At 38.7% G+C, this 27,718-nt stretch overlaps 1 protein-coding gene across 4 annotated transcripts in view; it reads left to right on the top strand.

The window, feature by feature from the left end:
* NRG3 (neuregulin 3) overlaps positions 1-27,718 on the top strand; it is a 667,244-nt gene that overhangs the window by 619,946 nt on the left and 19,580 nt on the right. For all 4 annotated transcript variants that reach the window (XM_069019207.1, XM_069019208.1, XM_069019210.1 and 1 more), the window contains 2 exons: positions 17,348-17,450; positions 22,455-22,581. In XM_069019207.1, the coding sequence (XP_068875308.1) occupies positions 17,348-17,450; positions 22,455-22,581 (230 nt within the window). The remainder of the gene's footprint in view (positions 1-17,347; positions 17,451-22,454; positions 22,582-27,718) is intronic.

Raw genomic sequence — 27,718 nt, 5'->3', positions numbered from 1 at the left:
GTCTTAAAGGCTCCTTTTGTCCTGAGATGACTTTTATATCAAAATGATCCAGCTTTGTTGCAAATCAAGCAAAAATATTTAATTGAAGTCTTGAATGCAAAGCTAAATAGATAATGTTTTCTAGAAGCTTCACAATTAACCCCTATATTAGAAGTTATTGCAGTTGTTTATTAATTCCTTTTTTAAAATACAATAGGTTGATACACAGAAACCAGAGGTTTGAATAAAAGATAAATATACATGGCTTCAAAACTATGAGGGGTTTCTAATGCTTCCTTAAGAGCAGCATCTTTGTGGTCTAATAGGTAGGATTCTTGTAAAAGATCTTTATCATTAAATAATTATAATTAGTTGTTAAAAGATATAAGCATGCTCTTTTTCTGTACAAATAAAAAGTAGATCAGGTTATTAGAAATCTGGTTAGACATTTGGTAATTTTAACTCTAGGTAAAGATCTCATTTGGAAAGGTTGATAAGTTCATATAGTACTTCAAAATAAATCATTGCATTATTTCAGAGAGCTGCATTGCATGTGGAGAGCAGTAGTCCATAATAAAAGCACGGTGTCTTTTGATTTGTAAGCTAGGCATATAGGACAGACTGGTATAAGGCAACATATAAAAACTCAGATTATATCCTCCTGGATACGTACAAAACTTGGCTTCATTGATGCTTTGCCTTCAAGGGTATTTATAATTTAAGAGAGAAACAAGAGCAATGTGAGAGAAGCAGAGTAAGATACAGGAGGGTGTCATGTTGGACCAGTGCATGCCTGGAACACGTGTGTACATGAGCTGCTTAGTCCATGCTTGGAAGTTCATTTAGAAAAAGAAAGAGCTGCATTTTTTTTTTTTTAAGACAGATGCCTGGCATCATCCTTTATTTTGTTTCTGCTAAACCTGGCTTTTTGGACCACTGACTTTTCTCAGGAAATGTACTGCTTGTTTTGATTGTACTAGGGATGAGCTTTCTTCCTGGGTACTTGCTTTATCACCTAAACTTGCTTCAGTTATTAGTCATGGAATAATATTGGGGAGATTTAGCTCAGAGGAACAGGAGCACTTGAGAAGGTGCTTGAGAGCGGCATGTCTGTGTGTGTATAAAAACCTAATAATGCCTACTGCAAAAATCCTGGAGTTTAGCCCATATTGTGTAGCTCCAGTCAGTCTTACAGACAAGGTAATGTTTGCCCATGTCATGTGCATGTTATTCATCATCTCTTCTTTGGTAGCTACACTGAAGTTTACTGAAGTTGCAAACATGCAAGCAGTCTGTTGCATTTCAGCTTGTAAGAAGTGGCCAGTATGTATGTGGGAAGCTCTGAGAAATCAAGTTCTCTTCATTTCTTCAAATCCTTTCTTCCTATCTTTAATCGCTTCATCCCCCTCTCTAGCTAGTTCCTTAAAATAGAGGAATACTTACATGTATCTCTCAACTGGTATCTGAAAATGTTTATTCTTAGGCTCTGAAGGTGCAATTAAAAAAAAAAAAAAAAAAAAAAAAAGGTAGCAAATCCAAATGCCTTTAGACAGATATTTAAACTTTGAGGCTTTCTTTATCTCAGATGTTTCTGCTCCATTATTCATGAGAGAGGGCTTTGTATCACTTGTACCTAGCCAGCCACAAGCTTGTTCTGTCAATTTCAACTCATTTCATATTAAAGATTAATTAACAAGATCTGAATTTTCTTTATCCATTGGGGAAGCTTTGGGGAAAATCCTAGTACGAGTATGTAATTGCAACACACAGACCACAAGAACTTAAGATAGTTGAGGTAGCAATAGGATTCAGCAGATATTACACAGACTTTCAAAACACCCTGATTTTTACCTGAATTGGGAGGATGATTTCACTGTTCTATTTCCTTTCCCAGACACTCCAGAATAGTTACCTGATAGTGAGCCCAAAACCAAGCTAGAAAGCATAAAAGGGTAAAGTTTGATCCAGGGTAAATTTTGATCTTACATCTGGAGAGTATTTCACGTATCTTTGTGATATTGGATGTTAGTTGCAAAGTTTTGGAAATGAATTTTTCAGAGGTTCTTTCAGAAGCATCTCCAAAGTTCCTTTTCTGCTTCTGGGTTGCAGTTCTTCTCTGCCTGGTAGGGAAATGATGACAGCCTTCACTGCAGTTTGTTTAGCTTTTATCCAAAGAATAAAACTTAAGGACTCTTCTGAAAAATCCCTGTATCTTTCTCAACTATTTAAAGGACTTTTTTCTGTGAGAAATATTTCAGTGAGAAGAATTGGCCAATAGCTCCCCTCTATCCTGTTCACAGAACTTTTGGAGGAAAGAGAACAGTTTCATATAATTATCCTACTAAAAATAGTTGGGGTTTTTTTTCAATGATTTGGCCTTGGTTACCATAAATTGGTCTTGGATATAATTTTTTTTTGCACTCATACTGGTCTTTATAAAAAAAATAATGATAAGCCTGATAGTAAGCTACAAATGCACTGCAAGAGTTGCCCCTAAATTATTTCCTACTGACTGGCTTATGCTGTTGAATCCTCTGAATCAAAAATACACACTTTAACACAGTCACTTACTGAAGTTCAACATCCCATAAATGGCCTCAATGACTTGATGAATTTGGAGACATTCACAGCATCTGATGGAGATGTCAGTTATGGTTCTCTCCGTAAATTCAAGTAATAGAGGTCAGAAATCATTGCAGGATGTCATTTGCTTCATAAAGTTATGGAAAAGTTATGGAAATTTAGGCTGATTTCAGGATACCTGGAGTATAATGCTATTTTTGTCAAAAGGTTAAAAACAAATAAAAAGTCTAGGGGAGGAATGACTCAGTACATAATTACAGATAACAGTAGACAGATAACAATAAAACAGGAGCAGGAAACAGGTGAGCATAAATACACTGTGTATTCAGAGAGAATCCAGGTCAGCATTTCTGAATCCTTGCAAAATGTCTGGTCAGAGGATTCACAAGCCTCTGCCTGGGAAAACATCTGCTTTGGGCAAATATTGCAGTTGCATTTGTGAAAATTCTCTTAGTGAGCTGAAATCTGTTGTTTCCCAATAGGCACGATCAAGGAAGGCTTTGTGTGATTGCAACACATAGGTGGGAGTTGATTCTCTTGTCTGTATTTTCTAAGATCTAATTCTGCATTGTTGAAGCATTTGATGTTCCTTGTGCCAGCCAAGAATACCTGGAAATGGATTTTTGCTTCAACAAGAGCCAGAGACAAAAGAAGACACCTCACAGAATGACAGTACTTGTGTTTCTACTCTGACTATTTAGTTTATTTTCTTGCATATTGCAAACTAGACCAGAATCAGTCCCATTATTTCTAGCAATTCTTGATTTACTCCATGCAAGACTCCTCTCAGGTGTATTTCCCAGATTAACCCATAAAAAAATACTTCTTAAATGTTTCCAATGCAAAAATGAGTTTAAACAAGGCAGAAATACCCAGTAAAATCTAATAGAACCCGCAAGTGAGAAGAATTGGAGGTTGAGGAATGTCAGTCTGGAAGGTTCTTGAATAGGGTTCCCAGCTATTAACATATTATAAACACATATTTATACACATTTCTGATATATGTCACATATATAAACAAAACTGGTTTATAGGAAAAGATATCTGAGATTGGATGTCTCATTTATGGCTAGCAACTGAGGAATCTGTAAATCTTTAACTTCTTAGGAGCATTTTATTAAGTTCGTTTATCTTAGTTCATAGCTACCACTTTTGCATATCACCTCTGCTTTCTCTGACAATATTGTTAAAAATGAAATTGATGGTAGCAATATGTTGGCAACCTGAAGAATCATATTGTTTTCTGATTGTCTCTTAGAGTGGGTATAAGATGTATACCCTAAGATGATGAGTAGAAAGGGGTCATCTGAAGGAATCTCTTCTCTACTTCTGCTCAGAGAGGCAAAACAGATAGGAGCTGTCAAAAGAGGATTTATGAAGAGCAACGTGGAATTGCAACATGTTTTCCTTGGCTTTTGCAACGCCCGACAGCAAAGGAAAAATTCAAAGACAGTGAGGATGTGCAGAGATCTTCCCTAAATGCCTTCTTGATAATTTGGCAAACTGGATTTTTCCTGAATTGATGACATAACTATCTAAAGCTGCTGGGAAATATGAGGGTAACTCATTTTAAAACTAGTCACTTCAGATGTAGGGTAGAGAACAATGACTTAGAGCCAGAAGCAGCAGGTTGGCCAGCAGGGAAGCCTTTTTGTGTGGAATTTCAGTTTCAACCATAAAGGCATCTCCATGAACTCTCACACTGTGTCCATGGCCTTGGGATAGGAAGCAGCATGGTCTTCTGCAGTCTATTCTTCAGTGTTCTTTTGCCTTTTGCTTTCATGCCATGGCAGTGCAGCAGCTGTTGCCTCCTTCCTCCCTGTCAGCCTGACCTTGGTCTCTCATCACTACCCAAGCTCTTCAAAACATGTCTCGCCCAGGCAGGAAAGAAAACTGGGTCACAGGCAAGCCCAAGTAGGCCAAGTTATTGCTATTCTGCTGCTTTTGTTTGAGTTGTTCTCTTCAGCCTCTTCAAGTCTGCTTATTCTTTTCATTAAGCTGTACTCAGAGCTGTGGTGTTTCAGCAATGTTTGTTCAAGGCTCAGGACCTATACCTATGAGCTGTCCATTATGACTGCCACAAAAAGAAATGTGAATATTTTTAAAAGAGTAAGCCTGAGGGATACAGAAAGGGCTGTTGTGTAAAGCATGAGTCAGAAAACATTTGGCCATTACTGCTTGGCAAAGTGAGCTTTGTGCTAAAATGTTGTGATGAACCAGAGGTAGTGCTTGCTTCTGGCACGGTATATCCATTTCCAGTTTTTAGATAAAAATAATGACCAGAAATGTTACAAAGCACATCAGAAGCTGCCCTGTGCTGTCAGAATCACTATTGTGTATGACAGCTTCTGCCTTGTGACACCCACCCGGGCAGTCTATGTAGAAATGTTTATTACTGGAGCCACCAGTCAGGCTTCTGTTGAAAACATTTGACATTGGTGTAATCTGTCCTTCAGCTTGCCATAGAGTGACTGTGTAAAGCTGCTCCCTTTCATGCAGTCAGAAAATAATTCAGGAGCTCCACAGTCAACTGATTGAGTACCAAAATCTCCAGTGATTGTCCTGCTCTGCTGTGCTGCTGTAGTGTGCAGATTTGGGCACCACAGTATAAAAGAGACATAAAGCTATTAGAGAGTGTCCAAGGGAAGCCATGAGGATGGTGAAGGACCTTGAGGGGAAGTCATGTGAGGAGAGGCTGAGGTCCCTTGGTCTGTTCAGCCTGGAGGAGACTGAGGGGAGACCTCACTGCAGTCACAACTTCCTCGTGAGGGGAAGAGGAGGGGCAGACACTGATCTCTGCTCTGTGGTGACAGTGACAGGAGCCGAGGGAATGGCCTGAAGCTGTGCCAGGGGAGGTTTAGGTTGGATATTGGGAAAATTTTCTTCACCCAAAGGGTGGTCAGGTATTAATTTTCCCAAGGCTTCAGGTCAAATGCAGTGTGCTTCTGAGAATCACTGTCTGTCAGCTCTGAAAGGCTGAAATTCTCAGAACTCAGACTTCCAACAGTCAGGCACTGGGACGGGGTCCCCAGGGCAGTGGTCACAGTTCCAAGCTGGCTGAGCTCAAGAAGCATTTGGACAATGCTCTCAGACACATGCTGTGATTCTTAGGGCTGTTCTCTGCAGGGCCAGGGATTGGGCTCAATGGTCCTTGTGGGTCCTTTCCAACCCAGACTGTTGTGTGGTTCTATGATTCTGTGATTCCACAAATGGACACTGCATGGGCTCACTGGGCAGCCTGGCCCACCACCCAGCTGTCTTCATCAAAAGAGGTTCTTCCCCACACCCAGTGGGAAACTTTTGTTTCAATTACTGTTTGTTTTGTCCTCCTGCCCTGCACTCCTGTTTCCATCTTCACAATGACCTCCTTGGGTTCAGAGATAATTTGGTATTTATTTTATTTTTTAAATAACTTTTAGCTTTAAAGTCATTATGTGTGTTGTTCTGAAAATACTTTTCCTGAGTTTAATTTCTTTTTACTCTATAGATTATAAGAAATTATGTTACACTGTATGGTTTCACATAACTGTGCCTCCTTTTGAAGTGGCAAGTTTATGTTTTTTTTCTGACAATTACTGTGCTTCACTCTTGAAAAAAAATCGGCCCATGTAAGGGATTTTGAAATTTAAAATTCTATTAGTAAAAAAATGTATTTATCTATTTTCAATAAAGGAGAGAGTGGGTACAGTTTATCTTCTCCTGAAGGATAGTACAAAGTTTACATAGCTTGTATATATACCTGCTTGCCTTTAAACAAGTGTCTGCATCCCTTTGAGCTGCAATTTGCATGTGTTTAAAATCCATCTAAATATATTAATACAGAGAGATTGGGCTATATATTGGGTTTTGTATATATCAGTGGGGAGGCCAGGAAGAGGAGTACAAGAATAAGTAATTCTTGTGTTCTCAAGCACTGTAAGAACTTTCTGGTAACTAGGGACACAATTAGGATGTATTATTGATGTCATGCAATATGTCAGTTGCTAAAGATTGAGATCCCCTCCTTCAGTCCTTCTGAGCACAGGGCTGTGGGGAGGCTTGCACACAGCAGTCCCAGCAGTCACATACCCAGACAAGCTGGCATTTGAGCAGCTTGGTTTTGGCAGCTGCTGCCAACCTGCAGCCACTGCCAAGCTCATGAAGCAGATCCTTCCACGTGGGTGAGTGCTGGGAGTGCACTGCTAGACGTTCTGTGGGCTGAGGACTTCACTGTGCCTTAACACTGCTACTTGCAATAGGAGACTCTGAGCACCTGCCATTGCTCGGTATGAACAACTGGATGTAATCCCTCACGCTGCCGAGAGACTGGGGGATTAAAGAAGAGTGGAGCTGCTTACAGTCACCATATTTAGTTTTCTCTCTGTGTCAGCACAGTCTGGTCTTCTCTCTGATCACTTATCCAGTCTAGACTTGAGTGTTGTAGTCATTATGGTGAGCAAAGATGCACTTTCTGTGCTGGGGACCTGAGTGAAGGTCCCTTCTACAAGGTGAGGGAGATGCCACTGTGCCTGGGGACAGAGCACCAAACCAGATCTCTGTCTCCAGGTTGCACTGGCTCATGGAGTAGGCAGAGAAAATCAGCAGAACAAGAAATGTGCACACAAGTATACAGTCCTTCAATCCTCCACATAGCTGGGAGCTTTGATGGGGGTGGCTCCAAGGGGAGCACAGACTGACACAATGCTCTGTGTGAAGGACACTTCCCAGTCTCCTTCTGTCAGTCTCTCTCCTTTTGTCACATCCACCCCTGAATGCTGGTTTGTGGCAAGGTGAGGCTTGGAACAAAAAGCAGGCAGTGCATAAATACATAGTCCTATGCCTGCAGAGTCTTGTCTCTAGTACTTCAGTAGGAACACAGTGTCCCTTGTCACATCTTTCTGCATCTGACTAAGCTCTTGTCCTTACCCTCTGAGCCCTCACCTTCCAGATCCCTCCCAGGCAGAACATCACATTTCTGTTTAAGTGTATGAAAAGCAAAATATGTTTCAAGTTATTAACAATCATTTTCTGTGGTTTTCTTGTCACTGCTCTCACCACATTTTTGTAAAAAAAAAAAATCTATAAATGCACTCTGGTTAAAACAGCAGCAGTCAAAAGAAATGGTGCTTAATTATGATATTGCTTGACTTGCTGCAAGCTCCTGACAATGTAGCCATCAACAATAACTGTCAAATACACTTTGGCAGCTCTGACGTTAGTTTGAGATTTGAGTGGAATGTTCAATACCAGCAATTGAGCAAGATATAGGGAGAAATTCCAGCGACAGGACTTTGTTGATAGGAGCAGTGCAAGCTCTGAGATCAAATAAAACATCAGCTGGGAAATTAAAATGTTATTATATTACATTTTAGTGATGCTTGGGATCTTAGGGATAACAACCCTCATCAGCTAAGGAATTAGTAAAGCAGAGTTAAAGAATGCTATTGCTTTATAAAGCCATAATATTTTTATGTAATAAACTTCTCAGAAGCTACCTTTATGGAGTTACCTATAAAACGATTATGTCACTTATCCAAGGCCTATTGCACTTAATGATCTTTGGATTTATCCCTATATATATGTATACATCCTAAGGAACCTCGATAAACTACAGTAACTCATGCAGGAAGTTTGTATCTAAAGAGCTTTCTCTCTGGTTCCTCCAGCTACTAGCACAAAGGTATGGCTGAACAAGGGCCTCAGGAGAGCTCAGCTCAGTGTGGAATTTGCAGAAATGGAAGGTCATAGTTCAAGAAGAATAAAGGCAGAATGGAAGCTTCACTTTGGGAGATTTTTTCATACTGATGGTGGGAGAGAAAAATATGTTAGCAAAGACATTTTAAAAGTGCAGAACTGTGTGTGGTTATAAGATTTAGAATAAAAAATAAGGATAAGAAGGGAAGGTAACAGAATCAGAGAAGGTGTAGAGAAGTGCCAAAAAGCAGCCAAAAATTAAGATAGGAAAAAGGAGTGAGTCATTCTGGAGCAGGATACTACACCATTTCCCACACACACACACACTTCAGGCTCTCATACAGAATTGTGGAGCTCACACGTTCTGTCAGAGAGTGAGCACAAGGACCAGCTGGAGGCAATCCTGTGCCATGATGATTCTGCTTCAGCAGGGAGGTTGGACCAGGTGACCCCACCAGTGGTCCCTTCCAGCCTTACCAATTCCATGAATAATACTTTCTCTTGGAAATCTATGGTATGAAAAGTCTCTAGGACCTGGCAAATAGTTGATACCCTGCAAGAATATATGTAGAAGCTTAAGCACTGGGAGAAAAAAACTTCACCAAACCTAAATCCTTTTTGAAAAAATGTTATTTAGTTAAAAAAATATCACCATACAGTTGTAATATTTTTCAATCTTTAAGCTTTTGTGTTTTATGCTTTGAAGCTTTTTGCATTCCTTGGACGTGTAGTAGAAGTTGGAGATGCTTGGGGCTGTGATTTTCAGTAAACAAAAGTGACATAAAGAGTAAGACTTGATAGTGGATCAGGTAGGTGAAGTTTCAGATATTAGCTCAGGGGTGTCAGTACACAAGGGGGTTTAACTGTAAGTTCAGTAGTGTTGTGCACTACTTAGCAACAACTGCAACACCAGGGTGTTATCAACATAATTCTCATACTGAATCCAAAATACAGCACTGAACCAGCTACTAGGAAGAAAATTAACTCTGTCCCAGCCAAAATCAGTAGCTATTAGTTTTAGCTATTGGTTCTGTACTGAGGTGCTAGCAGCCAAGGGTGCTATAAAGAGACTTTGCACCACCTAAACATGCAGAGCACTGAAAAGGCTTAAAAACCCTCCTGCTGTTCCACTGGAATTTTCTTTCAGTGTGCTTTTGCAGTTGGTTTCTTTGGTATTACTCCACTGCAGTTCATTTTCTGGTGGCTGCATAAGTTACTGCTGCTGGTGCTGTCCCATTCGTGGTGGATTCTCCCTGCTCCCCTCAAGCTGTTCACTGTCCCAGGAGAAGCTCTCACACAGCATTGACAGGGGAGTTCTCTCTTGTGCAGTGTGAACACACACAAAGCGAAAGCATACAGAGAGGGGATATTGGGCTCTGAAGTTTCTTCCCAGTGGAAGAATAAGGGGGCAAATTATCCTGCCTCATTGTGCTCTAAAGGTTTGGCTGTTCCTATTCACTCCTGCTAATTCCTCTTGCTGTCCTCAGTCTCTATTTAACTTTCATTTTTGGTAGCAAGGGCAGAGCTTTCTGTGTTCAGAAATCAGTAACTGCTATGCTGCTTATGGGGCTAAATGCTGACGGTTGATGGAGTTAAAATTGAGCTGGATATGTTTGCCTTGGTGACAAGAATGTCTTTTTTGGTCAGTGCCCTTCTGTACTGAACAATAGGAGATGACAAAAAAAACATAGGTACTCTGTGGGGTGCCAGCCCACTCCATTTTAGACATGATATGGTAGTTTGTGGGGAAGGCAAAGAGTTTCTTTGAAAATGCTTGCTGCTTCTCTGCTCTTTCTGCCAAGAGCTGCTCATTTCTTTCCTCTATTGCAACGCAGCTGCAAGAGTACCACAGCATACACAGCCATGTGCAGTACTTATTGCCCAGGAGGATCTCCCACAAATCTCTAGCTTTATGTCTCAAATCCACAAGCTTTCAGGTGTGATTAGGGCACGAGTTCATCTTGTTTAGGTCTAGATGTTTGGCCCATGATTTCACATCCTATTACTACAATACTGTTTCTTCAGTGCCCCGATACAGTTTAGTAGAAATGTCCTCAACAGTGGCCTAATGTAAAATAGAAATGATTTTCAGATCTTTTAGTGGGTTCTTTTTCGCTCCTCCAGCTATCAAGTTTCTCCTCCTGTGGAACTCTTCCTCCTTAGGGGGCTGTTTCTTAGCTGCTTATCCCTTTCACACATCAGCAAAAGTGCAGGCAGCCATCAGGCAGGAAGATTGCTGCACAGGATCACAGTCTTCAACAGCTTTACTCTTTTTGTCATAAGTTTTTTCAGTGTGCTCATTGTCTAAAATATCACCATAGATTTTTAGCTGTCAGCTAAATTTTTTCCCTTATATCCACACTGAAAATTAAGTTTGGGGAAGGAGGGAGAATTGCCTTCATATTTATCTTTCTCTTATACTTAGAAAACTCAAGTTAAAACATGTATATTCAGGTTGTATCAAAAATTAATAAGATAAAAAGAAAGGTTCATATGTAATTTCAATTCTTATTAGTATATAATAGGAACATAGTACAGGTTGGCTTACTGGATATATTCTTGCAACAGTAGAAGGTCTTGGAGAAACTTAGAATTGGTATAATAAATTCTAAAACTGAATAATTCAGCAAGTAAAATTAGCGCACGCACACAGGGAACTGCTGAGATTTAGGTAGTGAATTTGGTTGGTGACTGACCTTATCTGTCCTAGAAATAAAATGAAAATTGATAAAGTTTGCAATAGGATTGGCTTGTGTTGCTCATAAATTGTCGATACAAAAGGACTTGTAACAAAAATTTTTCTTAAAAGGAAAAAGTTACCTCTTATCCCTTAGCTTCCTATGGGGCTGTTTCAAGCCTAATATTTAATGAATATGTTGCAGTGAAGGTAGTTAGATATGGCTTTGGGAGTTTGTCAGATTTGAGTTCAGGTTGCAGCTGGCACAAATCCCAGGTTCCCTGCAGATAAACAGAAAAGATAGTTTCTTAGGAGACCCAAGTTAAAATTAATTTACCTTCAGAATTAAGATCTTGCTGTTTAAAAGTGCTTATCAAATTTTCACTTTATAACAAGTAGCACTTTTTAACAATATTGGCACCTTCACTCCTGCTGTAACCATAGATAACACAAGACATCCCTGTATAAAGTTAGCCTGTTTTTTTTTTTTCCCCCAATAACTCTTCAGTATTTGGCTCATTTTATTTGAGGATGTTCTTTCATTACTTTTTGATTGAGATTTCACTCACCAACCTAAAATTGAGAGCTCAGCCTCAGAGTTACAGCACATACCTTTGCATCCCTTTTCATGATGAGTGTATAACATTACACTTAATTCATTCCTTCATTTTTAATCTCATGCAAAACCAGCGCCAGTGCAGCATTAACTTGTTGTAGAGTCAAGTACTCAAAATAGGTCAGTCAGACATGTTGAGCGCTCTTCTTTTCCTTTTCTGTCCTCTGTGTATGCAGAAAATGATCTCACTAGTGTTAAATGCCATGTAAATCTCATGCAGTTGTAATATATAATGGGCTGCATCTATTTCACTTTGCTTTCATTAAGATCCTTGTGCTGTGGACGTTCCACTAGTAGAAGAAAATTATTTCGTTCATCTTTGTTACAATCAGAATTATCGAACAGTTCTTCCCAAGAGAGAATCACTGTCCAAACTGTGAAATGTTTTATGAACTTTTGCCAGCAGAAGTCAGCTTGCTTGCTGTTTCCAGTTTGAGATGGGAATCTGTGCCATTGACCTTGACTCCGTCCTTTCTGCTAAACGATAGCAGATAAAAACTTCCGCTTCTGATTTGGGGACCTAAGTGTTCTTGAATCCCTTTTAAAAGGGAAATTCTACCCAGACATACAAAAGTCTGAGGAAGAAAACTCGGTGTTTTATAAAAGTAGCTGAGACTTAGAATAAAACATGATATTTTATGTGAAGTAATCCATATGCTCTTAAAGATGTTGGAACAGAATTGTCTGGGGTGGGTTTATCTATTTCATGTATTTGCAAAGACTTCATTCCTTTAGAGATTAATATGTTTATATTACATTCTGTCATGTTAATTTCTGCAATGGAAGCGACAATATCCTTGTGGTTACCGAAAGAACAAGGGTCTTGACTTACCCAAGGTCAAAGAAGAAATTTGTGAACTGTGCCTCATAGCATTTCAACTGTTTTGCTCTGCCTTAGCACAAGCCACAGCATATGGCAGAGAATCTGTACAGTAGGTTTTTGCAAGTGAAAGAACAGAGAAAACTCTTGGGAGAGTGGAACGTCTGATGCTAAGGCAATCACAGATTTTGTGGAACATGCAGGCTTTTTTTATTCTCTTCATGAATTAAATTTAGAATGCTGTATATAGTTCAGTACTTCTCACATATAAATCTAAGTATATTGAGCAACATGCTTTAACTACTCTCTTTTAACTTATGGGAATCCATATTTTATTGGAAATCCTGATACTGTGTATGAGGTTTCCATGTAGTCCTCCTCCCTTGTTGTCTATGGGACTTTGAGGGTGCTGGACACCAAAGAGGGTTTAAGTGCCAAATGATACAATTGAGGTTCACTTCAGAAGTGAGGTTCTGGCTCTGCAGGATATTCCAATACCATGTGGAATTGAGGTGTGGCAGGAAAGGTATGGGCCGGGAATGAAGGGAAATGCAAAAAGCATAGCAGTGAGGTCATAGCAAAAGTCACAGTGCCCAGTTCTCTGCACCTGCATGGCTCAGTTTTCTCATGGGGACAAAAAAACCCAAAGCTCTGCCTGCATGCTGCCTTGTAATGTATTGAGGAAAAGCTGGCTCTGTGCACATGGAAAGCTATTGGTTTTCCTATATACCAATGACAACATAAAGGGTTTCCCATATTTGTTTTATAGTGTGTTATTACTTGCAGTGATGCAGAGTGCATCCTTCTAGGAGAAGGGAGTGGGGAAGGTAGGGGGATGCTGGATGCTGTTAGGGTTTGTGCTTTTTGGGCTGGGAGTAAAAACTTCAGCATAAAAATTAATGTGCAAGTTTATTCATTTTCAGGGTTTTTTTTCTTCGTAGAGAAAAGGTTAAGTAATGCATTTGTATGGTAAATATATTAATTTCTCAGTTGGCTTGGTTTGAATAGTCAATAATTATTCTCTGTGTTGCTTGTGACCATATTGAAATTTTATTCAAAAGCCATTGAAATAAGCACAAGGGGGAAAGTTGCTATTTTTGTTTTGTTATTGTTTTTCATGGGTCACATGCACAGTGCTGTTCTTCATATTTGAAATCCCTTTCAAGGATATTTCAGCTCAAAACACACAATAGAACTGGAGGATCCAGTGATTATGGCTGGTAATGATATTGTGGATTTAGGTGCTGACAAAGCCAACATAATCTGTTTTAATTAACTATTTTTCCCTCAGTAATATGGTTATAATCATACTCAAGGACCTTGTACCAGCATTCTTCCTTTTATATTAAATTCAAAAAGAAGAGGCACGTTTCAGCTTATGTACAGTAAAAAAACTACCATATCCTTTAGAAATAACAGTCATGAGAAAAATGTGTCTACCCTACATTTTTTAATCCTCTAAAGATGTATGTGTATGCTTCAGCAGGTCTTTCCACATGCATAAAGCAAACAGGGTACAGCCTGTAAGAGCAAATTTTAAAGAGCAAGAGAATTAAAAAACCCAAATCCCCAGTACCTTGAATATGATGTGTACTTTTTTTCATAATGGACATGACATTTAACTCTGGTGTGAGCAATGGGTCACCAGAAGTAATTTTGTGTTTCATAATAGCAGCAAATGAGTGGGATAAGCTCAGAAAACTTTGTAACAGGATAGAAAATAAACAATCAATAGCATGATTGACAGTGGGCTCCACACATAACAGGGCACACAATGAATGGGGACTTTTCTGGGGGAACCAGCCTTTTTTACAGGCTCAATGTGCCATGTGAGTTTGTCTTGCCTTTGTGTTCTGAGAAGATCTTTTTTCCATAATTTTTATTAAACAAATAGTCTGCATCTAAACAGTTTACTATGTTACTTTTCAGCACATTTCTCTCAGTAGAGGTTGTGTATTTTTTGTAATTTGAATGCTTGGTGAAATTCATGTTCTGTAGTCTTAATCCTCAAATGGATTATCCAGAAATATCCATGGCAGTTTATATTTTGGTTTTTAGCAGAAATATTTTCTTGGCTGCTCATTAAATGAGGAATCCTCTCCCAAGAGTATTTATTTCAACAGACTGTAATTGAGGTGATGTACATCACAAGGAACATATGAATATATGTGAATAAAGAGAGACTTACCATTTCAGTCACACTTCAGTTTACCTTGGGAAGTTAGTTTCAGTATGTAAATACATGTGTGCACCAGCTGATGCAAATCCTTGAGTGAAGGAGAAGGAATTTGCAGCTCTTCTCTTTTCTACACTTTTGATTTCTACAGCTTTCTGTTACATGAGAGCCCAAGTGCTTTGCAATGCTTGGCTACAGCCATCTCCTGCCTCAGGCCCTTTTCAGTGCTCCTCGTCTGGAGAGGATCTCAGCTGTGCTATCTATGCTTAGCACAATAGTGAGGTTAAATCAAGGCAACCATGAGGAGACCTTCAAAGTTTGCAGAGAAAGACATTATGTTGCTGTTAGTAAGAAGGTGATTTTTAAGTAAAGCCAATGTGGAAGATTAGAGAATGGAAAAATGCCGAAGTGGTTATATTTAAAAATGTTGGAGGCAAAAAATGGTGGAATCCAATACATAAATATTTAAAGGGTGTAAAAAATGAACAAAGGTGTCTAAGAAATGGAGTGCAGTTAATCAATAAGTACTTCTTTAAACACACACTGTACAAAGTAAACAAAAAGCAAAGAAAGTATTGATCAGCATGTGTTGAAAGCTGGTGACAGGGACTAATCTGACTACACAAAAGACTTAAATCTTCACATAGTTGTTTCAGCAAGATAATATTGTCTGGTCTCTGAATTGCTTTTATCTTGGTCAGGCTTATTCTAAAGTATCTTTAACAAGACAGTGGTCACTATTCAGGACTGACAAAGGAGCATAGCTGCATCAAACTCATAATTTCTCAAAAAAAATAGCAAGGGAAAAAAAAAAGTATTTAATGAGGACTTCTGTTGAAAAAAATCAAAATTAAGCCTATTTGCACACATTACTTAAATCAGTTTATTTTAATTAACATATTTTTAATTGCAATTTTTATGGAATGTTTGAGTGAAACTGCAGTTCATAACTACCAATGGTTTAGTTGTGGCAGTAGGTGCTGAAATCAGTATTCAGGCAGAACAGGTCAACAATTGCTGAAATGAAGATTTTTAGAATTATTTTCAGTGTGATTCACGTCAACGGAAGAATTAAAAATTTGTTAGATTTGTGTATTACCGTGGAAATGGAAGGTGGGTAATTGTGTTGGCATAATTGCTTTTAATAGCAAACAAACAAACAAAACAAAACAAAAGACATTAAAGTCTAAACATTTAGTTCACTGCCAGTGAGGATTTGCTTTCTAGATCCAGATTTTGTATCTCCCAATGAGGAATAGGCCTGTACTAGAATCAGTTTTAGTGCAATGTGAACAGGATTTTCCCTTTAATTACAAATTTTCCACTTAGACAGGTGAAAAGCCTATTTGCTGCTTTTTATTTTTAAGATAGTATTTTAGAGTACAACTTTTAGCATTTCAAATTTAAATTATGGGAAAATGTCAGCAGAAGCTGAGGACATTTTGTATCTTAGGAGAGGCTTCTGTATCACTGTGGTGTTGTTTGGGAGAGCAAGTAGACAAGTAATTAAAAAAACAAGATTTGATACTCATAATTTTATTTTTAATAGCTTACAAAAAAAAGGACTGGGACTTATAAGAGACAAATGCTCATATTTAAGATTCCAAATGCTTAGTAACAGCACTGTGGTATTCATTCTTGACAAATTAATAATTAGTACTGCTTAGGATACTGTACATGGTCTTTAGTGATTTGTCTGGATTTACCTTGGTGTTTTCATGCAAGCTTTGTTGTGAACCTGAGAGTTACAAACTTGGAGCTGCTGCCACCTACTTGACATGTGTGCCTGGTGTGCACATCAGTGGGGGTGTCTGCACTGAAGAGCTCCAGCCTAGGCAGGAAATGTAGGTTTGTCAGCACACAGTGCTTGCTTGTACTGTGCTTTGATAAGCCTACATGTTGGCTTACTACCTGAAATATGTGGATGAAAATACTGGTTTGTATGCTGCATGTTTGGAGAAACCGATCTTAAAAAATAGCAATCTGTTTAGCATGTTAGCACTTTGAACTAGAAAAGTGGTTGAAATAATAAATGTAAAACATAACACTTAAGGAGCTGTTGATTAATTGAATTTGTGAATCTCCAGTTCCTTATCAGCTCCTGTCTGCTGTCATGAATGAGTGTTTTCTCTTATTTCCTTAGCTTTTTTTCTTTTTCTTACTTTCCTTCTGTTCCTGTTTTAAAGTTAATTAGAATATTATGAGATTTATAAAGAAAATTTGGTTTGTTAAAAATAGATGCCTATTAAAGCAATAGCTGGTACTTTGGAGCAAAGTAGTCATTGGGTTCCATGCAAGTTCATTGAGTTAATTCTTTACTCTGGCATGTTTTGCATCAGCTTCAGGACATGGGAGTAAGGCATTGTAATCACCACTCAAATCAAGAAAACCTTACATTTTTGGGGTAGCTAAAGAGGAACTCTGACTCTTGTGGGACATTACAAGAGCTCTGATGGTTCTTTCCTTAAACCAGAAAAACTCCATGGTTGTAGGGCTCTTTATCCAATTGATGGTAGAATCTTTGTTAGTCGAAAAATAGCATGTAGGGCAGAGAAAAGATTAAACTGTCCTGATTGTCATTATTACGTATCACTCAGAGTGTATTGGGGCCATTTCCTAAAACTTCCTGAGGAGGCCACAACTGTATGAACCTTATCTAGAGGAGAGGTTCCGAGAAGCATCCATTCTGTGGAGGAATTGGCCAGCCCAGACCTCCAAGTGTCTCGTGTCCATCCTTCATTAGTGAGACGCGAGGTGCTGGAATCCCCTTCTCACAGGTGCCCTTTCCTGTGCTGACCTAACTGTGCCTTTTGCTGTCCACAGAGAGCGAGGAGGTTTACCAGCGCCAGGTGCTCTCCATTGCCTGCATCGTCTTTGGCATCGTCGTGGTGGGCATGCTCTGTGCAGCATTCTACTTCAAAACAAAGTAAGAGCCTGCCTCTGCTGGGTTTGGGGTTTAGCTGCTGTCCTTTTTACAGCCTTAGAGTTCTTCAGCTTCTCCCCTCGTTTTGAAGTTGCTCTTATCTCTGGTCAGGCTACAGCAGTTCCCCATGGCTACAGTAAATCCCCCCAAAAAGTAAACAGGAGTAGTATGTGTTCTTCTTTCTATTTTCTGCTATCAGGATAGAATAGATTGTGTCATTTCCAGTTCTTTTTTTTGACAGTAATAAGTTCGTGTCTTTTACCATCAGTGCAATAATTACTTTGCTCTTCTGAAAATGACAGTTTAAACATGCCATCTCCTTTTTGCATTTCATTTCACATCCCTGAATGTCCCTTTTCTTTCTCTATGCTGAGAACAAAAGTAAAGTTAGAAATGCAGAAACAAGTTCTCTGCAGATATCTGTAACCTGTAGCTAATACAGCAACCTATTGATAAAGATGCATATGAGTATCTGTAACACAGAAGCACTTTGACTTATCCAAGTAGTGAAATCATCTCTACTATCAAGTGAAATACTATCTAGTCTATCTATTCTTTTATCTTCACAACTGAATATTATTTTATAAAAGTTATTGTTATATGTATAATTTGAGTCGCAAAAACCTCCTAGCAGTTACATGACATGCTTGTCAGTGCTGCTGTATCTATAAATACATTCTGTATGGTGCCATCCTTCATTCCTGTTCCAGCTGGAGTTAATGAGAGAACACAAATCAATATAAAAAGTACCTGCATGAGGCTAGTCAGGGTGGCTGAGCATCAGAAATGTGAAGGTTGGCACTATTTAAAAGTTTGGATGTTTATCTGAATCCTCCTTTCTAGAGTTTATTTTAATGTCTGGGAAATCTAATGAGGATTGGGTTTTTTAGAAAAAAATTTAAACTGACATTTCTATCAGAGAAAAAAAGTCACCAGGTGTTTTTTCCCCTTTTTCTTCCCCTCAAACTTCAGGGGTAGGTCATGTGTGATTTGAGTGAAGATTTGAATTGGTTCACATTTTTTCTAAGTATTCCTAATTATTCTAATGTCTTGAGGGATTTTGTTTAATTGTTCTTTGGACATCCAGAGTGACAGTGATGCTAGCTGGGAAGGACAGACTGGCAGGAGAGTTCCTCTCTGCAAACTCCTTCGTTGTAGTGAAAATTGTGAGCAGAGACAGCCACTTTGGCACTGCATTAGAGATGTCATTATGCATTTTAGATCTGCAGATCTTAGAAGAGTGAGCGAGAATCTTCCTAGAAAACTTGAGGGTTTTGCTGATGAAGAGAGTTTCAGAAAAGGCAGAATGGGATTGTCAGTAGGAAGAACATGCAGTCAGTGACTGAGCATACTGTGAATAAAATGCCCCGCTGTTATTCACAGTGCCCCTCTTGGTCTTGCACTGCTTGGTGGGAGCTGGGCTGGAACAACCTGAAAAACACCCTGGCTTTGATGAGGTGGTGAGGAGAGCTAAGTCTGAAAATAATGAGTGGGAGTAACACTTGAAAGAGGAATTTACAGGACAATAGTGTGTCATAGCTCAGGAGCAGGTGGGGTTGTTGGGTTTGGGGCTCTGTCTTCATTATAAATATGAGTTACTGAGAAGAGCTGAAGTGGGCTGGTGCCAGACTCTGGGAACTGAAGTTTGGAGAGTTATGAGAAAATGAGCACCCCTGGTTCAGTCAGGAGGCCTCAGACAATGTGTGAGTCGAGTAATGGAAGGAGGCTGATCGATCCTCAACACCCTGGCTGTGGCTCCATCTGGTGCTGTCCAAAAAGTAAATAAAAGTGTCTAGACCGGGTCACATGGAGGCCAGCTAAAATTGTAAATGTAATATTGGCCAGTGTCTTAAGGGTGTAAAACCCAAAAATTTAAAGTGCCTCAACACTTATCATATGTTAGCTTTTAGTCAGCAGATTTTTGGGAGTTTCTTTATCAGGCATACCCTGACTATGCCTAAGAATTATCAAAGCATTCCTCCTGCATGGGGATTATCTTGGGGTTTCATTTGATGTACAAAAAATTTAGAATATTGCTAACAGATACAGAAATTCTGAATAGTGCATCCATTAAGAGAAAAGTTTCCATGAAGATCCTGACCCTCACTCACTTAGTCTGACAATTCTATAATACCAGCTGCTAGAAATAGGCACTTCCCTACGTGCCATTGAATTAAAAGTCCTTTTTCAAAATAGATTCAATCTGAGAAAGTTTAGGACTATAATTAAACTCTGTGCCCTTCCAATTATTCCTTTTGGGGTTAATCAAGAAAGTGCTGGAAGTGTTAGCAACAGATGAAGAGTACAGTAATGGGCTGCCCTTTACAGCTTAGACTTTTACAAGTAACTAGTGGCTTTTATTTCTTGCTGAAGTAAGAACACTTCGTTGCCAAATAACTCTAAAGTAGAACACGTAAGGGCCATTTGTTTTGAAAACAAAAATTATAAAATAAATTTATTAATCAGCAAGTAACTTTGAATTATTAATAGTTACTAGTTTTATAGCTGTGCATCCTATAGTTTGGCAAAATTAATATGCATAAACCTAATATTAATGTTAGGTTGCATGAACATAAAAGGAAATTAATGATTGGATTGTTTTTCTCAGCAAATTACCTTCAGGATTTTCAGTTGTAGTCTTAGAGATGGCAGTAGTGAAGCTGGATATTCCAGTTTACTTACACATGTTTATATACATAAAAAAACCTGTATTTATTTTTCTAAACAAGTCCAAAAATTTTGTTATTCTCCTGATTAAATTCTCATTTTGTGTGTATAGGAGAGATTCCCCAAGTCTGCTGCTGTGATCATATTCCATTATCATTGTTCTTATACAGAGTCTCCACTCAGAAAATTCCTGAATGTTCCGTAACCATTTTGGAGACATGCAAAAGCTGGTTTTCCAGCAGGACATAGGAATAGATCTATTCATTTCCTCAGTGTATGTAATTTAGCTGGTCAGAAAATACATAGTTTTTCATAAAAAAACTCTAAAGTTGTTTTTTTTATGAATCTCCCCTGGAATTTTATGAGATGCTAAAGAGCTCATTTAGACATTTTATAAATTAAATTGTTCAATTTCATTGGATTCAAAAATTAGTAGATATTAAAAACATTTTTAAAAGAGATGGTTCAGACTCAACTGACTAATTTAATTTGACATTATAATCCTTCAGATTATATATCTATTCGGATTATTCCAATATTAATTCTACAAGTTTTGGCTAAGGAAAATTTCAAAAGTTTTTGTGCCTGAGAAATTATTTCATCACCTATCCCTATTCATAAATTTTGCTAATTATGAGTTCCTAGCAATACTCAAAACATGCCAGTAATATTTGTAACATGCTTACAATATAAATTCATTCTTTTTCATTTGCTTCAAAATGGGATGCAAGCAGAAAGCCCAAGAGGAACTTGTAGAGTTCTAGATTTGTTCTGGCTTATGACCTGTACTCAGGAAACGAGCCATAACAAATACTTCTAAGCAGCAATTTGTTGAATTTAGGCCAAAGTTTACATTGTGTCATGCTGAATCAAAACTAAGGGACTCAATAATTATTAAAAACTATATTATTAAAATTGAATACCTGAACTGTGGTGCTTCTCACCACTTACTTTCATATTGAGGGAACCTGTCCTCTCTCACAGGCCCCTCCACTGAACACATAAGTAAGTAATTTTCCTCTGGTTTCTTATACCTTCCTGCAGTAGACACAGATTCCACTATGAATAAGAAATTAAAATTACTTCTATACTTCATTCAGTGTCAAATTCACTGCCTGGCTCAAGTAAGATCCTACCAAGCTTGATGATGTCATAAGACTTTCCACAATAAAATCATCCAGAAATGTTTCAAAATGTTGCTGAAGCTTCTTTGCTAACATTTAAATTTCTCTATAAAAAGGCTGTATTTTCTTTATCTCTTATCAACACTTGGCTGAAATCACTTCCTTCTGAAATTTGGCTTGGCACCAGTAGCTGTCCAAAACCTGCTGGTGGCATAATGAAATGCTGCTACTGGCGAGTCCTTGAGGTTGCTGGGTGGTTTCCAAGGCCATTGTAGGTTCACTGCTGGAGAGGCATCTTCTAGGGAGAGAAAGGAAGCAGGGAAGGAAGGAAAGAATTAAAATGGTATTGTGAAGTTTTTGCTCATGATTGTTTAAAACTGATATTCCTAGACAATGTAGCTTATCACAAAAAAAGAGACTGATAAAAGGCCTTAAATGTATTTTGACAACAGTTTTTGCCCAGCTGAGATATCTTTTTGTAGAAGATAAAAGTAATATTTAAAGTTTGCTGTCTCATATCCTCTATCATGTACAGAACTTAAAAACTGTTTGTCACTCCCATTCAATAGAGTGTGGCAGAAACAGAAGGTCTTTGTTAACAGTATAGTTATCTCCTGAATAATGCAAGGCATTCATCTAGTGGTATTCCTAGCTCTGACATGGTGGATTACAGTATAATAAGTCAAAAACATGGCCTCAGAGGCCATACTGATGTTTTTTCCAGGTTTAAGCATATAAGCAGAAGCTGCTCTATACAAGATGGGTTATAGGTCGAGTCTAATCAGCCAGCAGAAATCTTTGATAATTCATCAGTTTTTATAGCCAGCAGTGACTAATGCCTTTTTTGTTTGCCAAAATCTTTTTTCCCAAATCAGAGCAAAATGCTTTTTTATTATTCAGACTGACTTGCAAGCTATTGTTAAATGTGCAGTAGATGATCTTACAAAATTCTGCACTGACACAACGAGCATACTATTATAGTAATCTGAGAATAGAAGATAGTTTAAAACAGAGGAGGTGGGTTTTTTTCCCCTTTATTAAGCCTTGCCAGGAAACAACTGCTGCACTGGAATATCAGACATTAGTGAATTAGCTCAGCTGGCTCATCTAATACAGCAAAGTTTTGAACAAAGGGAGCTCTGGCTATAAAAGTATCATGGCTATAGCAGAAGATCAAGTGAGCTCTTTCTTACATGAGTTTTATTTCTCTCTGCAGGAAACAAACAAAGCAAATTCACGAACAGCTGAAGGAAACGCAGAATAGGAAAACCTACAGCCTAAATGCTTCCAGCATGATGGCAAAGTCGGACTGTATGGCACAAAGCCAAGTCCAGCTGCAAAATGTAAGTAATCCTGCCAGCTACAGCACTTAACAGCCTGGCTGAGTTCCTGCTGCTGATGGCAGCACATCGTCATGCTGCTATTAACATCTGAGCAATGGGAACCACAATTCTCACCTCTTTCATAAAATGTTTTCTGTCAGGCTTCTTAATGGAAAGCAGGGAATTTTTTTTGCTAAAGTTATTTCAATGGATCCTGGCACATTTTGTTCATGTAGCAGACTTTGCTGAGCCCCCCAGCTCTGCATTCAGCAGTGGAAATAACTTACAGTTTCTAGAAATTCCTGACCTCCTACGTGTCTGTATATGTAGTGGGGGTCCTTGAACTTAAGTGATGTCAGGTCTTCCAACATTTTATGAACCTGCATGAAAAAGCATAGAGATTTGTCACAGTTAATTCAGAGTAAATTCAAAATCTAGAACTAAATTTACACACATGTAAATAAATGCCCAAGGGAAGACCATGCAGATGGTCTCATTTTTCTGGGTCTTTAGTTAAAGGTACTTTAGTTTACAGAAAGAAATTAGTCTGTTCAAACTAAATTTGAAATATATTTAGTCATTTTCTGAATATAATTATATGTAAGTCATTACAGTCTCACAATCATGAAATATGTAAAGTGTGTTTGAAATAAGGAATTTGAAGACAAGCGATTTATTTAGCCCTGGTATTTGTTTAGCAAGGTATTTTCCAGTACATGTCATTCTCTTTCCTCTGGTCACACACAGTCAGTGCTGTCTTACTTTGAACAAAGCCTTTGGAAGAAGGATCCTCGTGGCAATATAATAGGAAAATATAAAAGATGTATTAAAACCTTTCTAAATTATTAACTCCTTTTTTTAAAAAAAAAGTATCTTCATGTTGCTTAAAGGGATGACTACCTTATTTGCCAGATTCCATCGAAATAGAGGGAGTTTAGCAAAAGTGAGAACTCATGCCCACTTAACCAAAGATTTCTCAATTCCTAGTTTACATTAAATTAATTTAGAAATAAAGATAAGCACTTTTAACCAATTTAGAGTAAGCAGAGCCTCACTGCTAAGACAGAGAGGTTGTCAGAGCATTGCTTGTATTCACTAAAAAGTTCTGTTTTGTAGGAACACCATTGTGGTGCTCCTTTATATGCTCATGATATGCTTTGTAATTCAGGAAAAATATACTCTTTCAAGAAGGAAGATAGCTCCACTAAATTGACAAAATCACCGTTTGGGGAACCTTGTGCAGTGTTTTCTCTCACTTTCAGTTCATTCAGTCTTATATTATTTCTAGCCCTAAAAAAAAAAGCTGTTGGAAATGTTGTTGGGTTGTAATGAGGGCAGCAAAAGGTAAAGTTCATGATCCTTTTACTCTGTCTTGTGAAGTAAGCCTTGGTTAACACTAAGAATATGTTCTTTGCCTTTTTCTCACTGTAATTCAGCGCAATACTTTGTCATTTTATTTTGCCACAACCATAGCCCTACTGGCTGAAGTAGCACTGTGTAGATTCTGGACACAGAGATAGAAAACCATCATTATATTTACTATTTTAATCCAAATTTGCTTTTCTGTTTTTAATGCTGTTCAGCCTGCCATTATGAGTGCCACATACCACTTTCTTGTTCTTGTGGCTGTGTGCAGGCAACTGTTTTCTCCTTGCCATTAATGCATTCTCCCTTTGGGAAGATGGTAAGGAAGAAAAACAGAATGACCTTGTGCAGGATATAGTGTAACAGAGCAGAGTAATAATGGTTTCTATTGTCAGGAAGATTTTAGTGCAGGAATGCATGCAACCAGCTCATGAAATATTTAGAAAACTTGCCAGATTGGAGGTGGAAAGAAGGGCAAGCAGAATAGGGACTTTGGAAAGGTATTTTGTAGGAATGGCTGAGTGACCCTCCTCAGAGACCAGAGATCGTCCTCAGGCATATCTGCTGGGTGGAAAGGGGCTCAGGCAGCAGCCTGGATGTGATCCCTCTGCCATTCCCATCTGCAGCTGCCACTGCAGGGGCCTGGGGAGAAATCCTAGTTCTCTTCATTTCCAGGAGCTAATAAATAAATAAATTAGCACAGTTATTTTCTGGAGACTACTCCTCCAGTCTGGCATTTTGGTTTATATAATCCTGGAAGTTGTTTCTTTTCCCACTCCATGAGCTCCTCCTACAAGCAGGAGAGTTTTCCCATTTATGTCACTTTTCTGTCTTTCCCTAGAAGATTCTATGGATTTTTCTCTTGTCTCTTTTGAATAGACCTGGTGATGCTTTCAGGCTTTTCACACATCTCTTTCTTCCTCCACGGAGAGGAATGCTTTTGTGGAGACCAGAGAAGAGTTGCATAAATTTCCTTATTCTTGATGACTATTCTGAAAGAGCCATCACCTTCTGACCCAGAGGTTGCTATATTTGGCAAAGGGTCCATCTTATCTTTCCAAATGTGTTGCTTTAGAAAGAGGTTTAACTTATTTCCCAAGACCCAGGGTATAGCAGACAGGGTTTCAAGTGGTTTGTGGCTATAAAGTGCTTGACCAACCTCAGTGAAGTCATTTTTCCTCTCACACTCAAATGTATTACATCTCCTCCACTCCCTGCTTCTGCTCAGTTGTGATTCTGAGAAGTGAAATAAAAGGTTGGATTTTGTCAGGACAGCTGTGTTCTCTCTGAACTCCTGCTGCTCATCACTGGTAATTGTGCTCACCTGCAGCAAGACTTATCCTTGGTAGCAATTTCATTATTTTGTTAGAGATACAAATTAGTTGGGAAATACTGTGTACTGTAAGAAGGATTCATAAATATCTGTTTGAACATAGCTCCTAGGATTTCCTGAATCTCCTCCAAGTCCACTGCTTTTCCCAAGCATTCTGGCAGCAACACACTTAATTTCTTGCTAAGGTTTCTTGCTAGGGTTTCTAGCCTCTTGGATTTAAAGACTAATGCAGTTGTAATCTTGCTATAATTCTTCAGCCAGGAAGAGATAGATATGCTGGCTTTTAATTCAGGAACTTTGAGATACACAGGAGATTCATTTTAATTTCACCTAATGCATGAAACCTAGGGCTTCCCAAGTATTATGTACCCCTTCCCAGGGATCATGCTTCTTCCAAGAGATAATTAAAGGGCTGCAGCAAACATTTAGCTCTCCACATAGTCAAAAGGACTTTGTCAGTCTCCCCCCCTAGAAAAACAAGTGCTTGGTGCACCCTCACAGACCATGCAGGTGACAGGAGGAGGCAGGGTGGCTCCTGATTCCTACCTGCTTTTTTCCACATAGAGTAGAGGCTTTCTTTAAATTCTCACAACTTGATAAACATGTCATGGAAAAAAAAGTAAAAATAAAAAGAGTCAGCTGAAACCTTGATATTCCTTTGGTGATTTTGAGAATTGTCATGGCTTTTTAAAGTGGCCTCGTGGTTTTTAACACCTTTTCCCATTGTACCAAGGGGATCTATTAGCTTCCCATCACATTCCCTCTGAGGTGGTTAATATGCTTTTCATGCTGTACTATGTGGTTTCAATTTTCACTACACTTGTTTCTAGTAGCTTGCAATCACTAGCTCCAGGTTTCTGAAATTCTTCAAACAAGGGACAAAAAATGCTCTTTTTGCATCTTTTTGCCTTTTGTTGGTGGTAGGAAATAAAATCTTTTCAGTTGCTGTGACAGAAATACAATTAATACATGTTGAGCAAGAGATGCACTTATATCTTTTAAAGGATTACTCTGGGGTTTTTACCTGAATTACCATTTGATGTATCAGCTAAGATCAAGAGCAAATTTCCCATTTCTATATCACATGAATACTTAGGAAGAACTGCCAGAATAGACAAACCTCAATTTACTGTCCTCTGTCTAGAGCCAGTTGGCAACAGAACATACAGAGCATAGGGGAACAGTAAGGATGTTAAATGTACCACCTGATGAGCTTTTGTGCAAGCTCAGCCCACCCAGAAAAAGCCCTGGCTCTTTTCCTCCTTGAGGCAACCTCTCTGAATGTCACTTAAAGCTGACCCCTCTGCCTTCTCAGTTCTTTCTAAAGTGGGATCCCCACATCACCTCTCTTCCAATGCCACATGAATTTCTGGACCTTTTACTATTTTGGAGGAATCGCTGAGAGGGAAGAGCTAAGTAAAGCCTGGGGGAAGGATGGGTGTTTTTGTTTGCATAACACCAGGACAACAGTGTCAAGCTACTCCGTAGCATTTGAGTGGTATTTGTTATCCCTGAGTCCTGCATTTTAGAACAAGGAATTCAAGGCCTGGAGCAGAGGAATTATGTGCTCAGAGTAATGCAGCAGGTCAGTGACAGAGGCTGATTTCTTGTCTCCTGGCTCAGATTCACTTAACATTAACTAGCAGGGGGTGGAATTTTTATTGTCAGAGAGTTGAGTAATTGTACATAATAGATGGTTTTCTCCATGAAACCATGAAAAATTTGAAAATCTGCAAAATATTTTTTTAAAAGCTATCATTATTCTTTAATTTATTTGGCCATATGCCTCAGTGTTTTCCAGTAATTGCTCAAACAAGAACAGATAATTAACCAAGAAGGCAATAAAACTATTAAAAAACCTGAATATAGATAAGCTTTCAGTGATGCTTTCAACTTACTGGAACAGCCCTTTGAAAGGGTTTCACAGCTTGTTCTCCATCATGGCTGAGTATTCAGCAGCTCACAAGAGTCAGAGGCTTCCACAGAGCTCAGCCCAGGTGAGAACTGAGCTGTGGGAGCAGCAGGATGAGCTCTGCTGGGATACAGCTGGGGAATGATCCCATATTGTACTTCTGAGGGCACCAAATGATACTGCTGTAAGCTCTTCCCAAAAGTATGAAGTATTTTTCTCCAGAGGAGGTCTTAGAGAAGGGATGTGGCACTTGGAATTAAGCTAAAGGAGAATAAACCCAACTGTGTTTAAATATATTAAAATGTATGAATAACGTGGTGCATGCAGATATGTTCAGTTGCATTGTTCGAATTCCCTGTACATTCACACCCTCAATTTAAACTGTAATTCACATTTTCATTGTAAAGAATTGTATGACTGTTACAGGAATTTTGTATTAAGTGGTGTATCTGAAAAGGGGAAAAATGTTCAGTTGGGGGGAAAAAAACATCCTTTACAGGCTGTGCCTGAGCAGTGCTGGGTGCTGGACCTTCAGTACAGTTTGCTAA

Source organism: Aphelocoma coerulescens, chromosome 6 (assembly GCF_041296385.1).
Source record: "Aphelocoma coerulescens isolate FSJ_1873_10779 chromosome 6, UR_Acoe_1.0, whole genome shotgun sequence".
Lineage (NCBI taxonomy): Eukaryota > Metazoa > Chordata > Aves > Passeriformes > Corvidae > Aphelocoma > Aphelocoma coerulescens.
The sequence above is the reverse complement of the archived record's forward strand: the minus strand, read 5'-3'. Positions and strand labels throughout refer to the sequence as shown.